The following is a 15,461-nucleotide window of genomic DNA, read 5'->3' as shown; positions in this document are numbered from 1 at the left end:
ATTTTGCCTGGCAACAAGGTTTTCCTATGGGAGTAAAACAAAGTGAAAAGAAGCATCTTAAAAATCGGATCTGAGCAGATTTCAACCCATTTCTAACTTTAAACTATTCAGTATGAAGAATAATTGACACTTCTTTTCTGATGAATTTTAAGTCATGAACATTTATCTACTTAGGTGTCCTTTTTCGTCTGAACTAAAAACTCCTATCAAGTCAGTCAGGTTGTGTTTATTAAAGTGACTTAATAGAATTATTTTACTGCACGTGTGTATTGCTTTGATATTAATCTTGATATTGGTTCAGATACAAATCATACTTGATTTTGCTCGTTATAGTTTTTCTTATAATACTGCATTTTGTTTTTAGGCACATGGGACTACTTTTCATCTACAAAATTAAAAGTAGTCCTTTGTGCCAAAAGACAACTTATGATCAGAAAACTCATGGCCAGTTTGACCAATTTAGAAAATGTCTTCAGATCAGTGCGTGAAAGAAACACGTCTGGCCTGAGCATTAATGGGTGTCTTAAACTTGCACCTGGATAGCATTTGCGACATGTTGTGTGAGACGAGAGATGTAGTTCACAAGGGTTTTATTCATAACTAACTGGTACCAGTACAAAACTGCAACTTTCTTGACTTGCAAAACCGTCTTCGAAATTGACAAAATCATATGTTCACATTGCACAATTCAAGGGATCGAAATACTATTTGTCTTTGACAGTAGTATACCATTTTGTTGAAATGAGGTCCCATGGGCGACACCGGATAGTGAGGGATTATGTTTCTCTAAAAAGTCCTTTACCACGAGATCTCAACTCAATTTAACACGTTTTTATCTGATCCTTCATCTCCCTCTCTGAACATCAACCGAGTGAACATCTTTTGGTCAAGTCCAGAGAATCAACGAGCACCAAAACCATTCAACTTCCTGTTCCTGTCTATTTGTCGCCCATCTGTAGCTGGATTTCACTGTTGCTCCTTCATTTAGTTTGTTGAGTCTATGTAATCATGTTGCCATTTCGCCGCCCACCCCTATGGCCTTTAAAACAAAAAGTCCACACAGATGGGCTTCCTTTGGACAACATGTTACGAAACACAGAGCTGAGATCTCATATGTATCCGTTTTAGTTATGAAAACATTTGGAAAACCAGGCGGCATCGTTAATTGAACCCAAAAGCACATGCAGCTTTGTGCTAATCTTAATAAAATCTTCTTGAAGAGTCGTTTCCTCTTTAAAAATGCACTGAGACGACAGACTGAGCGTTTATGATGTTTACTCCTCCTTCAATACAAATAAGGAACTTGTTGACAAAACATGAACAAGGTCTGCATCGAGAGGTGTTGTTTTGTAGAGATAAAGAACGTCCCTTTTGATAAATAGCTCAGGCTTTAAAAAAAAAAAAAAGAAAAAAAAAAGATAAATAGCAAAACAAAAAATAAACTAACCATTATGATTTTCATTTTAATAAGAACACCAGCAAGTAAAGCTACAAAGAAGTCTACAAGGTAAATTAACGAGGCAGTCAATCAAAGTCCTGGCATTTATAGGCTGTGAAAGCAAATGTGCTGATGGAAATAAAAGCTTTGAAATGTCTGTTTTCTGTAGGGGGGGCTGGTGATGTACGCTGCGACTGGAGAGCGTCCGGATGAGAGCTATGGGTTGGCCCGGTTCACTCTCTTTGGAGGAGGAGGGGGCATTAGCTCAGAGTCTGCGTCTGCGGGGTGTTTCCGGTTCTGGGCTTGGACGGCCTGAGAGTAGCGGTCCACGAACTCCAACAGGATGTCCTTAGTGACGGGCTCCGTGATGCTTTTACACACCCCTGTGGAGAGAAACCACAAACACAGGAGGACGTTACTAAAGAGATGCTGACAGACGCATGCAGCATTCTGGATCACAGGCGATTTGCATTTTGTTTACTTTAGCAAATGCTACATAAATACATAATTGTTGGGAAAATACTGAATGGGCTATTACAATATCAGAGTAGCACATGATAACAAAGGCCCTACGTAGCTGTGGACGAAACCAGATGTATGATTACCTAGAAGAGCGTCAGGACTGTTTTAGGCATTTTTTTTCACTTTTATTGTCATTACACAGTAGGCCTTACTTACTATGTAACAAAATGGTTTCTCTGCATTTGACCCATCCTAGTGTTAGGAGCAGCATATGATAGCTATGTGATTAACATGAGGATTCAGCCTCTATGGAGATACACATATGACAAGCATGAATACTGCTTTGAACCGGTATTCTGCATCTTGTGACTGTGTAACTCCCTCTCTTGTATTTAAGCATGTGAAGGACACTGTTCTGGGAACTATTTGTCCCATGCAGCTCTGTGTGTGACGACTACTTCCATTCTTGCAAGGATAATAAATACATGTATCCTGATATTGAAGCTCAAGCCGGTGACGTGACGAATGATATTTTCCTCACAATAATACATATAAAGGAACCCTATTATGCTAATTTAAGGTTCATATATGTATTCAGTGTCTCTACTGTGACATGTCTCCATGCTTTAATGTTCAAAAAGCTATTTTTCTCCTACTACCTGTACTGCAGCACCTCTTTTGTCTGAAACCACAGCCCAGTCTGCTCTGATTGGTTAGCTGGTTGTCTCTGTTGTGATTGGTCAACCGCTTAGAGATGACACGCCCCTTATCAGGTATAATGTGTTGGAGTGCAAGCCATTTGGCCTTTGGTGTCACACATTTTTTCAGCGCGCAAAGGCCACATGCCAGGGCACAAAGGCCATTGAGAAAAAAATTAGGATTTGGAGCTTACAAATAAATAACTTCACTTTCTAATTACAAAAAACAAATCACTTTTTTAATATCAATAATCATATCATCATATAGGCCTATGCCTCCTTAGTATTACCGTATTTAAAATGAAATACTTTACTTTGAATAATTAGTGTTTGGTATGTTTTCCATCTACTACTTCTCCCATTCACAAATCCAAAATGAAATCTAAAAATCTAAAATTCTATTAATATGTAACAAATATATTCCATTTCAGAGCAGAAGAAACAGCCTTCAAGGTTCAAACTGCATATACATCATTCAGCAGTGCACAGTGAAGCTCCAACATCCAACTGTATGAACAAGCAATACTTTGAAATGCAAAAGTGTGTGTGTGTGTGTCTCTTTAATCAACTCCTCACAGTTCCTCATATCTGTTCAGAAACTAGACAAAAGTTAAACAAGTACAAACCACAGACTGTCTCTGTCAGGACGAGTACAGTCGCTGCTTTAATTCTGTCTTTAGGACGTTGTTGTGAGTGTGGACGGAGCAGCTACAACGTTAGTTTAGCCTGATCGATCCAATCTCCATTCACAAAATGCGCATTTTAAAAGGTTTTGCATGCCGTCTTGTCTGCACACTTGTCAAAGCATGGTTTTTACTAACCGTTATCAGTATTTAGTTACTTCGGCATCATTTTGAAACGTGTATTACAATTAAATCACGGTAACATAGGTTAATTTGGTCGTAGTTGGTTTCCACCACAGTATTTACATGGATATAAGCCCTGCCCCCTCTCCAGCGCGTCCTGTTTGAATGACAGGAGTAAACACAGCTGACAGCCGGGGTGAAACGCCAGCGGTTGGAGCAATGCGAATATTCGCATCGCGTCCGTTGTGAACGCAGCATAATGCAGTTCAGAAACCACTGTTCTGACGCTTTTAAAGCAACTTTTAACAGTGCGAGGGGCCCAAAGGCCATGGTGGCCGTAGGACGTACAATTATTTGTGGGGCATAACGGCCAGACCGAGGGGCTACGACGGCCATGGTCGTCATGGCCGCCGTGAAAATCCCACCCTGGTCATTAGTGAGCAATGGAGCTTTTGCAGACTATACCAGAGTAAATCGTTTGTATTTATAATTTTCTTTTAAAATAGCAACCCAAAGGTCTGTATGGAGCCATTGTTACCAAGGGAACTGTGGCTAAGGGTGACCCAGGTGGAAATGTTATAGATGAATACGTCCCTGTGTTGTTATTAGAGCTTTATCAATGGTTGTTGTCAGCTGGAGGAGAAATGCAGGACTATCTTTTTACATTTGAGATAAAACATACTTTTTTTTATGGATGTAAAGCTAAATTATTCTCAAATCTTCTTCTATGATTCAATTAATTATTTTTATGTATTTTCTCTCGCTTTTGCTTGCAATTTGTACTTTAATGTGCCGTGTTGCACAGCACTGTAAACTCAGCACTTAGATAAGTGCTGCACACAAATAAGGTTTATTACTGAGGTAGTGTTGTTCTGCATTCTCTCAGGCCATTCAATTCAGCTACTAAAGTGATACAAATGGTTTAAAGATAGTGGTTTTCAAACCATTAGCAGTCAAATAACATCATACTTTTCGTTTTATTAAGAACGTTATTAAAATGCTGATAGAATATCTTGCACAGTGATAATAAGCTTCATCTAGGTGATTCTTTGTATGCTCTCAAAATATATTCTTTGCAAAGAAATCAAGTACAACAAGATGGCGTCACTGTAGCGCTGCTTTAAGCGTCCAAACAGCAACTAAAAACCGTCATCTAAAAATCAGGATGAATTTATTTCCTTTGAAACAAGTCGTCATAGTGGACATGTTAGATAACAGTTTCTTATTCACGCACTAAGAAGACAGCTTTTATTTGAAGTTGTGTTTCAAGTTTTTGTTGATTTTAAAGTTGATTTTAAAGTTGAAATGTGTTGACGATGCCATGATCTTAGGGCAGGAATACCGTGAACATAGTTTAACGTGACAGAGGAATAAATACACACATACACCGTCGGCTTTGCTTCAACCGCTGTAAAACCAAACCACGCTAAAACGCACGTTTGAGCTGAAGGGATTTTGCAGATTTGGTGTGGGTTTGATACTCCAAGCAGGGGCGGTTCTAGGGGGGAGGCCAGGGGGGGCCACTACACCTCTATGGTACCCATGTACATGTCAAAATTCTTCCCAAAGGTCAAGGAATACCATGATCATAACACCAGAGGGAGCTCCACAAATCATGTGAAACCCAGATTTGGCACAAAAAAGGGGGAATACACGTTTCGCAATTATGCCACATCAAGGTGGAACGCTCTTCCCACAACTGTAAAGGAAAGTAAAACTATACTTACCTTCAAAACCTCTCTTAAAGAGCCCCTTCGGGGGAGAGCATTGCAAAACTGGCCCCGGTAATGGTACAAATCTCAACCTGTCGTTCAATGGACAGCATCCCCGCCATCTATGTATATACTCGCATTTTAGACTCTGTTACTAACTGTATATCTGTAGACTTGGTATGTCTTAAATGTCCGGTTAGGATGTATTAGAACCAAATCTAAAATGAAAATTGTAAATAAGCAATCTGTATGTAAAATATGTCTTATATGTCTTAAATGACATGATGAATTGGAAATGGGGGACCCTGATGTAAACAAGACGAAAGTCTTTCTCTGGTCTGCATCCCCTTAACAATTGTATGTTTTGAGCTGTACTGTACTGTACCCAATATACAAGCTGTTAATAAACTTTTCAATCAATCAATCAAAACCAGTGCCCCCCTAACACTGACCTCTGACCCCCCCTGTGGCCCCCTAACAATGAAACGTTTTTTTTTAAAAAAAAATGTATATTTTCTGGTACTCGGTTTGCCAAAAACCGCAGGATTTTGTTTCTGTAATGTGAGATTGTGCAGACACCCTTATGTAAAGTAGAGATGTAACTGTTCATTGCCTTTATTTTTATATAAATATGGTGTGAGTGCAAACATTGCACTATAACTTAAGCTGAAGCTAACAGTAATAACTATAAGATATATCTGAAATAAATAAGTGTACTGAAACAAATACCAATAACTGTATTGCATTGTTTTCTTATGCGCAATTACTTCATACTGTCTAGTTCTCTTTTTCGTCCTGCATTTATTGTGCCCCCCTCAGAAAATAACTGGCCCCCCCCAGTCAAATTGGTCTAGAACTGCCACTGACTCCACTGTGACCCCTTTCACTTACTCATTGTTAATAAACAAATGTCGATGAGAGCTTTAAAACCCAACAGTTAAACCTCAGATATAAAGTCATGCTGCAATTCTTGATTTTGGCAGCAAAGGCAAAGAGATGAAACAAAACCTATTTTCCCAATTCACTGAAAAAAGCATTGTTGGTACCAAATACAGATCCAGACTGTCTGGAAAGTACACACACAATCTTCTGCCCCTTCACACACACTCTACCAATCAAACTAAGACAGGAGCCTGATGTGCAGGACAGATAAAAGGAGCCATTAATCGCAGGCTGTTACTCTGGCAGATAGAGGAGACGGTGAGATAATAATAACTGAGTGTCAGAAAGTCTCACCCATGGCTGTGTCGTAGGAGTTTGGGAAGCTCTTGTCAACCCGCTGCCTCATGAACACCCAGGTGCTGTTGGCGAAGGTGCACTCGATGATCTTGTTGTCGTACTGTTTCAGCTCTTTGGTGGCCTGTGAAGACGAAGATGAAAGGATACAAAGTTAGCGAGACAGCAGTGCAATTTTAGTTTCTCTTTTTGCCACCATTTCCTGTGAAAATGATAAAACCGTTAGTGTATTTTGAGACATTTTCAGAGACATGCTGCTGCATTGATGAAAGCCAACAGCTCACAATGATTGGCACGAGGAGCTGCATTTTTTTCAAACATGATGTGAATACGCTGCAAATTATTATCTTCACTTGAGATGTTACTACTTACCATTGGTTCATTTTAGAAGCAGTTAAGAGGGCAACATTTAAATGCATTAAATGTTTTTTATGATGTTTTTGAAGCAGAAGTAAAAAAATTCTGAAGCAAATGCATTTGCCAGTTTTGTCTCTTAATTTTTTGATTGGATGTTTGTTTCACATTTGTTTTACAATACACCGATATAATTTAAATTGGTAAAAAACAAAAATAACAATTACTTTCTGGAGACTACACATGCAAGTGAGTCAACATTTCAAAACCCATTAACACTTGAAGCCACGTCGTGACTAAACTGAGCAATATTAGGAGAACAGCTAACATTGTGTTCATTAAGGATTAATGTCTTTCTCTTTTAAATATAATTAATAGATACAAAGACAGACAATGGTGAGAAATCTAATAACCTCAGTTTTACAGAAGCTGCTGCGACAACTTGCATTGCATGTCGTGTCCACATTTTGATATTTAACAATGAAAAGCAGAAATGAAGGAATGAGGAATAACCGCTGAGTGTCAAGCCCCTGCGACTTGGTGAGGACAGCAGGAAAACAAGCCCAGTGCATTCTGGTTGTTGTAGGTTTTCTAACTTTTGGCGAATGGAATACCATAGCCCCCTTTCTTTGGTCATATTACATCAAAAGTATTGGTGCATTTCTACTGCATCCACTGAAAATACTTCCTAAAGATTCAAGATTTGAAGCATTTTTCTACTCTTGATTGAACAGAGATTCTATATTTGAGAATCTTAATGACTCCGAGGCCAACACTGCTGTCATTTGAGATAAATACAGACAGATACTCACACAGCGAGTCTGTATCTTTGTGATTCAGCCTTCAACAAAGCAGTGCCAGAGTTCCAGTTCCTCCTACTGAGCTACACAGGATCACTGACCTATTGCATCATATTCTGCTTTGAAAATAAAACCAACTATACCCACTGAGCACACTGTATCGTAGTGCGAATCAAAATGGCATACAATACTGAAGATCAAGCATGAGTCAAAGAAGACATTTGATCATCTGTTGTTTGTTTGTCGAGGGACTTTGTCGCACCGAGAGGATTCTCGAGACTTGGAAAATGCTAAATCCTAAAGATGCTGGGAAGCAAAAAGTGCAGCTTAAATAATAAATAAAAAAAATGCAACATATGACTTTGAAGGAAAACAGTATGGTGCCACGAGTGCTCCTTTTACTGGGATTTTGCAGAGACATTTTGTGTACTTTTTTGAGACTGGAGAGACAAAGAGCTGACCTTCAGGGTTCAGAGTCACCTTGAAGGTCAGACAGTCACTGCCAGGAAAACCCCAGTGTTTGGCAAGAGGCTTAAATATAAAGAAAGAGCTTGTGTGATCCCGGAGTGTGGGACATATGGGCTCACAGTGGGTGTGGAAGTCACACAGGAAGCAAAGAAAAGTGTGTGTGAGGAAGAAAGACCGACAGAGAGAGAGATGCTAGTTATTTGATTTCAGATACCGACCTTGAGACATAACTCATGTGGAGGCCTAATTAGTCATTGTCAACATTTCAAAACAAGACAAAAATGAAATATCTCCACACATTTTTTTCACTGATCTCAGTTTGAAGACAAACGGCACATTAATAAGACTAACTGTAAATCAAACATTTGTGTGTTTGGAGAGGAACAGACGATCTAAAGCGGCGACTGACTCGCAAAGCTTTGCTAAAGCTCGGCACAGAGAAATGTGACGGGCGACGCAGGCGGGCAGGGCGCTCGGCTGCAGACTGGGATCTCCTCCTGCTGGTGAGGGTGACATGTTGGCTGCCATTTTTCACCACCACTTGGTGCTTAATCCGTCCAAATCTGTCTCATTATGGCAGCGCACGTGTGCCACCAGTTATCAGGGACTTTGGCAGTCCAATCCTCAGCAGCCAGTGTTTCACTACAGAGACCCGTCTTTCTAATGCTTTACTTGTTTGTTCTGATTTAGAAACTACAAACACTACCAAACTGAATTTAGAGTAGTATTGACAGTGGCGGCGCCAGGGTATGGCTGGGGAAGGCTACAGCCATACCAAGAAATGGCTTAGCCCCACCATGACAAATGGTGTTAAAGTAAGCAAATTCAATTAAATAATAAGCAAAATGCTAAATGTTGAGAACACGGCTTGCGAAAATCTACCGGTCGTGTCCACAACACACAAACTGATCCTGCTGTAACAACAAGTGCACGTTACTGGTTGAGACCATTCGGGCTTATGCTAGAAGAGGTGCAAGGAATAGTCTATGTAGTGGGGGAGTTTTATACACTAAAGGTGTGAAAATTCTCTGGCGTTATAATATCAGCGCGGCCGCGGTCAGATCAAAATGCCTCCGAATGCAATTTGAACAGACCTACAGCCAATCAGAGCAACGAAACATTGGGTCATGCCTTATTGATTGAGATCAATCGGAACCGCCATTCAGTATCCCCATTGGATCTTCAACGTATACTATCATACGTGACGTTCACAGTGATCCCTTTTTATTTACTACAAGAAAAATGTGCCGTTTTATTTCATACAGTTCTATTTTGATTGAGACAGGGAAATAATCTAAACCTTATGCGTGGCGTTTCACTGTCAAGGGGGCGATATAGCGTGTATGTAATTACATTGCAAATACTGACTTGAGCCCCGCCACTGTATGGGTTAGCCCTACCATAGATTACCCAACAAAAATACTCTGGTGCCGCCACTGAGTATTGGCAGTCACTTTTGTGTGTTATGAGAGGTACAGGGTTCCTGCAGGTTTCACCAACTCAAATGTAAGACTTTTTAAGACCTCGCGGGAACCCTGGATGTAGTTCTATTTCTCTACACCAGAAAGAAATGGGAGTTTTATGCCTGCTACTTTTGTGGCTCCCTTGTGTTTCTTTCATTTGTAATAAAGGCTTGCTTGGAAGAATATTAGGGACACACAAAGACAACAATATCATTTGTTTATCATTTACTCACACTGTGTTACCTTACATTTGTGAAGAAAATGTGGTTTTACTCACATGTCTCGAAAGTGAATTAACATTTAATAAACGAAAGGAAGAGATGCCATAATGACAAACATCATCAACAAGTCCAGGCAGGCTTCTTGTTCGAGTGCTGTTTATGTGAAAGTGCTTTAAGGTTCTATGGAAAGTGCATGTGTTTGGGAAGTAGTGAGACTTATATTAAAGTTCACAACTTCTGTGAGTTTGTACACAAATGTTATGAAACCGTTATTGTTAAACAAGGCACCCTTTTATTATAGTTCATTAAGATAATTCTCAATTTGTTATTCTTTGTTTACCATGAAGGCAAGGAAAACACATTTTCCTTCACAAATGCCAGGTTAGACAGGGGGAGTAATTGATGTACTGCTTAAATGATTATTTTCCGTGTTGATGTATTTCTTTAAGGAACAGGCTCATGTCCTTAAAAACCATTAAGGCACTTTCTGGAATCAACACATTCATTACAAAGCCAGTTCCCCAACATTAACTCTATGTACAGTGCCAATGTAACCACAAATAATCTGTCATCCAAAGTCGGCGACAACAGGACCAAGAGTTTTCATCACTATGAAACAAACACCATATTCTGTATCATGCGGTAAAGCAGAAACTGGGATGAAAGCAAATAACTGCAGACTCCTGGAAGTCAACCTTTTTTATCGGCTGTGCTCAACACAGACAGTCAACCTGCTTTCTTTCATCAAATACTAGGATGTCAGGGGGCTGCTGGACTGGTACATTGTGTTATAGTGTATTACATTAATATATAAGACAGCTGCATATATGAGCAAACATTCAACGTTTGTAATTTCCTTGCATAGCTGCTTTGTTTTCCAGTATATTGCTCTACGACTGACCCCGCCTTTGTTTCAAATGAGACTTAATCAGAACCGACCCGCAGGTCTGAGGCACGGCAACGCTCGGGTCCATTTTAATAACCACACTCTGGATGGAATCATGTATAAGGGAGGAGATGATATAAAATGCAAAAGTAGGAACGTGAAGAAACCGATGAAACAGCGCTGATGGACGAAACTAATGTTCAACTTTTAATATGCTTTCTGACAGAATGCATTAGATTCCTTCTGTCTATTAATATCAGCTACAATATACACAACCCCACTGAATGGCTCAGAAAACAGTGTGAGTTAGAAAACTAAAATATACATCACACATGTATTATATATTAGCTATAATTTAATTATAAGGGCCAATTACAACCATATGACGTCTTGAGCAGCTTTGGAACAATAGAGACAAACGTGAGCCACTCAGCGACTCCTCGGGAAATTATTAAATGACATCAGTGTCGGGTTTCTGGTGAATATGTATATTAACGTTGAATTGAATGGTGAAAAACAAGCTTATTATGTGTAAGTGCGGGAAATGAGGGAAAGGCAGGCCTACATTGTCAGGTTTTTAAGCAGAAAAATAATGATAATAAAGTTGATAAAAACGACCCAAACTGTATTTTTACCTCCCAAACTTTTAATTGATTAGTTTGTTTTGTTGTGCAGCATGATTGAGCGTTTTGTATGGGAAGTGCATTTAATAACCCTGACAGTATTAATGGTTCTCAAACCCACATCTCATGTTATTTACAAAAAGATGTGGGCAAGAAAAATCTAAAAAACAAAGAGAAAAGGAAAAGCTATTTAAATATTCAAATTGCAGCCCTATCAGAAAGTGTAAATGTTGATTAAACGGAGAACTACTTGTCCTCCCTCTCGTTAAATGATGCATATAGAGTAGTACGAATTAGGGGTTAATCATTAATGGGGTATAAAACAAAAACAGGCGGGGCATTTCCTCACTCTCACAGCTTCATCAAAGCCTCTGGGCTCTGACAGAGAGCTGCTCTTATCTCCGTCTCTGGTGTCTAGATCTGTCAGGCAGCGTTCAAATGATGTTTGAATAATGAGCTGTAGTCACAGACCATGGAAAGGTCTGCACAGGGAGCCGACTCCATGAGGCAGAGAAACTAAACCTTAATGGGGGAATCAATAGCCATCACTTACCAGGCTTTAGCAAATTCTGCCTTTTATAGAAGTCAAAACTGAAGAGAAGAAAGTAAAATACGAGTTCATCACAACGGGTATAATGCAAACACCAAGAGCAGTAGTTAGAGTTAGTAATATTAAAGTACAAACCACTCTACATCATGTCCAAATAAGTTATGTGTTCCGCATTATGCCACTAACTATCCATTTTTATTAGCACAGCGCTAAGGTTAGCAAGTCAAAATCAGTTACTAGTCTGTATACTTCTAAAAGCTGTCAGTGTCTTTCATATCAATAAACAATCCATGTTATGTGCAATAATGTCAGGAGGGCCATTTTCTCTGTCTAAGCTCTGCGTTTACAGCCAACATTTAGTCCACCAACCATAACCCATGTTGAGGCGAGGCAAAAGCAAACAAACACCAATAGAACAACTATTTCTCATTTAGTTGGAACATGAGGGGTTTCAAACTTTGTGGAGCCGATGGAAATTAAGTTTTATTTTAAACGCAAATGCAATTCATGTAACAGAAAAGTGCAGGGGAAATGTATAGATAATCAGAAAAGTGGTAGGGACACGTCCCCAATATCTCTACCATAAATCACGCCCATGCTAAGTTTCTGATTCACTAATGAAAAAGTATATGCAGTGGTTGAATGGGTTGAAATATAAGTGCCAAACAACCAAAAGTAGGCTTTGGGACCGACTTAATTTCTGTGATAAATCATCATTAAGCTCCGTTCCAAAATTCATTTTCGCGATTTCCTGTCGGTACTCCCAGAAGCTAATTTAGAAAAATGTAGCCGATAAAAAAGTTATGACATTTTCTAATTGTAGAAAAAGTTGGTTTGATTTCTATTTCTCCAGCAGCCTGATGCTTTCACATTGAATCTGATCGACACATCGACATTGCCCAGGAGCAAAGCAATGAAAATCTAAAGTGTTTAGTGGCGATGAAAAACAAACACACCACAAGTCTCCGTGTCCTGCTCTGGCATTTGATTAGCATTTTTTAGCATATTCACAGTTGGCGCGACTGTTAAACACATCTCCCAACAAAAACAGCAACATGAGAGCGGACAGGAGACCCCAGGCTGCTGCTCTGTCTCCCTGAGAGGAGTTTAGAGGTTTAACAGCAAACAGAGACTAGTCTATAGCATGTTCAGATACTGAGCCCAGGGCTGATGCATGAGAATCTGGCACTACGATGGGCTGTGACAACACCGGGGGAAAAGAAACACTCGTTCACTGCGTTACCAATGCGTGACTATTGGAAGGCCTACACAAACACATAAGAGGCTATTAGTCACAGTGGCTAATTCCCTTAATCCATATAGTGTTATGGCATTATAGAAATCTGCATCAGAATGCAAGAACAAATGAAAGACTTATATAATGTTGCTCCTCACGTGATTCTGTTTCTAATGGAGATGAGATGCTAGTTATCGTGGAGTGCACTTCAATGAGTTTGTGGTCAATGGTCTGATGATGTGATCACATAAAATACAAAGCAGTGTGTTCATATAGAAAATATCAATCCTTTAAATCTCATGATGTTAAATGCAAACCTTCAGTAAATTTTATCACAGACAACAAAACCTTACAAATGTATGTAAACAGAGAATACAAAATGTAGGGCTTCAGCTAACGATTATTTAGATAAGGGGTACTCAAATACAAATCTTAAAGGTCCAAAATAAATGTTTCAATAAGACAAAGGTCCGTTTATTACGGTCATTCAAACTTTTAAACAATTGCAACAAGATTCTTAACACGAGGTTGCAAAAACAAAAATAATCTGTATGCAGCAGTTTTCATTGTTATTGTGTCTGTGCTTGACCCCTCAGAGTCGCAGAGCTGCACAGTTATGAATAAAGGCAGCTGCACCCTCTTTCATTCAGCATTCCCATTATTGCTTTATAAATGTCTTGCCCCCCTTGTGTGTCCACTGAGGTTCGTCAGGCCCAACACATCTTCAACAAACTCCCCCTTTGCCTCATCATGAAAACTCACAAACACCAGCAACTGAGCATTGTCAGTGGTGTCAGTGGACTCACCCACAGCTAAGGAAATGCACTGTGCATTTTATATTCCATCACAAAGCTGATGAATCAAATCACCAGCCAGTATTTATGTTCTTCTGGTTGCTGTGCAATCTGAGAGGGGGATTTGCTTGATTTGACCTGTTATTTCCTCTTTTTGTTTGCCTTCAACATGGTCGCCATCACTTCAGTCATGCATTCTTTTATACTGCAGTTATTATCCAGTGGAAAGTCCTTACCTACTGGCCTAGTTCAATCAAAGTGGTTACTTTTTTTTGGCTGGGCAGTGTAGTTTTACACACCGTCTTATTTGACTTTCTCAGGACTTAAAACAGTTTTTTGGGGGCAGACCCCCTCAAAGAAAAAAATATATTTACACACGTAAGGTCATCATCTTAATAGTTTTGTATGCTCATCCGTGAGCAGAGCATCAAGTTGACATGTCTATTACAGCTGAATGCGGCGATTACCATCTTGTTCAGCGAAACGCCTCACAAACGTATTAAGATCAACAGCTTTAGTGCGTTTTGATTCAATGCTGAGTGCAACCACACTGACAGTCTCTTCTCTGTCATTGTAGACCGCAAATACCTCATTCCTTCAGCGCTTGGGTCCGAATGCTTCTCGTTTTGCGCCGTCCAGTTCAAAATGAAATCGCCGCCAATCGTATTTCAACGCTCGCGCCAGGACCGGAGGAGGGGTTACACATGACGTGCATCTTGTGCTGCATTCACTTGCACTCGGACATTAGAGACTTTCTCTCATAAATGTCCGATGAGCCACAACTTTTCTTTCAAAACAAAGCTGCCAACTGGGGTGGCAGCTGGGCCTATTTTTAGGGTGTCAGTTGCCACCCCGGTAGGTGAAACTAGGCTACTAGCTATAGTACAGATGGAACTAGATGAGCTGTTAACTCTCGCTCTGAATTTTGTTTTTTTTAATTCTCGCTCTGACTTAGACAGGTTGAAAGAGACACACACATTTTTCCCACCCGCATTCCGCGAAGACCCGCCCTACTGTGCCTCTGATTCGCAGATTGTTTGGGGGGAAAAAACGCTGACTGGATGCTGAATGTGATTGGACCAAAGCGTTGACACACACAGGTGGAACACAGTGGAACAGTCAGACATGCAGAGCGCTGTTTGCAGTGGACATAGCGGAGAATTTTGACTCGTTGCGAATGCGTTGTGGCGATGTCTCACATATAATACAGAGAGATAATACATATGAAAACTATAATTTGCTCAGAGTCCGGAGACAGTGGTGGTTCGGTCCGGATCCGGACCGGAGTCCGTAGTTTGAGGATGCCTGATTTAGATGATCTACTTCTAAGCGATTGATCTTTTTTCTATGGAATTATATGAAATACAATTAAAAATCCTGTTTTATTTGAGTCCTAAGCTTACAGTTATTTTGCATAGGACAAAGAAAAGAAGCATTTATCCGAAACCAACTGAGAAATTAGAAGAAATGTATATATATATTTTAGCAAATCACTTTGAGATTGCAAACCACTTTCCTTTGGGTCATTTAGAAATGGATCAACTGTTGTAGCCTTTGTTAGAAGTATGAGTTAGTAATACTCTCTATTCAAATGTATGTCATGTCATAATGAGTGATTAGTTCATCTAAGTTGTAAAAATAAAGTATACAAATTATATTGGGGTATTGTTTTTCTTTCTAAAAACCCTCCATTTGTCATCACTCGATCGCTTA

General features: G+C 39.7%; 1 protein-coding gene across 1 annotated transcript in view; it reads right to left on the bottom strand.

Annotated features, from left to right (window-relative positions):
* Window positions 1-573: 573 nt before the first annotated feature.
* The window catches only part of rngtt (RNA guanylyltransferase and 5'-phosphatase), a 114,300-nt gene continuing 99,412 nt past the window's right edge, over window positions 574-15,461 (bottom strand). Inside the window, exons 15-16 of the mRNA XM_034220463.1 lie at window positions 6,353-6,476; window positions 574-1,821 (exon numbers count right to left, since the gene is read on the bottom strand). Coding sequence (XP_034076354.1) covers window positions 1,655-1,821; window positions 6,353-6,476 — 291 coding nt within the window. The 3' untranslated portion in view covers window positions 574-1,654. The remainder of the gene's footprint in view (window positions 1,822-6,352; window positions 6,477-15,461) is intronic.

Source organism: Gymnodraco acuticeps, unplaced genomic scaffold, assembly GCF_902827175.1.
Source record: "Gymnodraco acuticeps unplaced genomic scaffold, fGymAcu1.1, whole genome shotgun sequence".
Lineage (NCBI taxonomy): Eukaryota > Metazoa > Chordata > Actinopteri > Perciformes > Bathydraconidae > Gymnodraco > Gymnodraco acuticeps.
The sequence above is the reverse complement of the archived record's forward strand: the minus strand, read 5'-3'. Positions and strand labels throughout refer to the sequence as shown.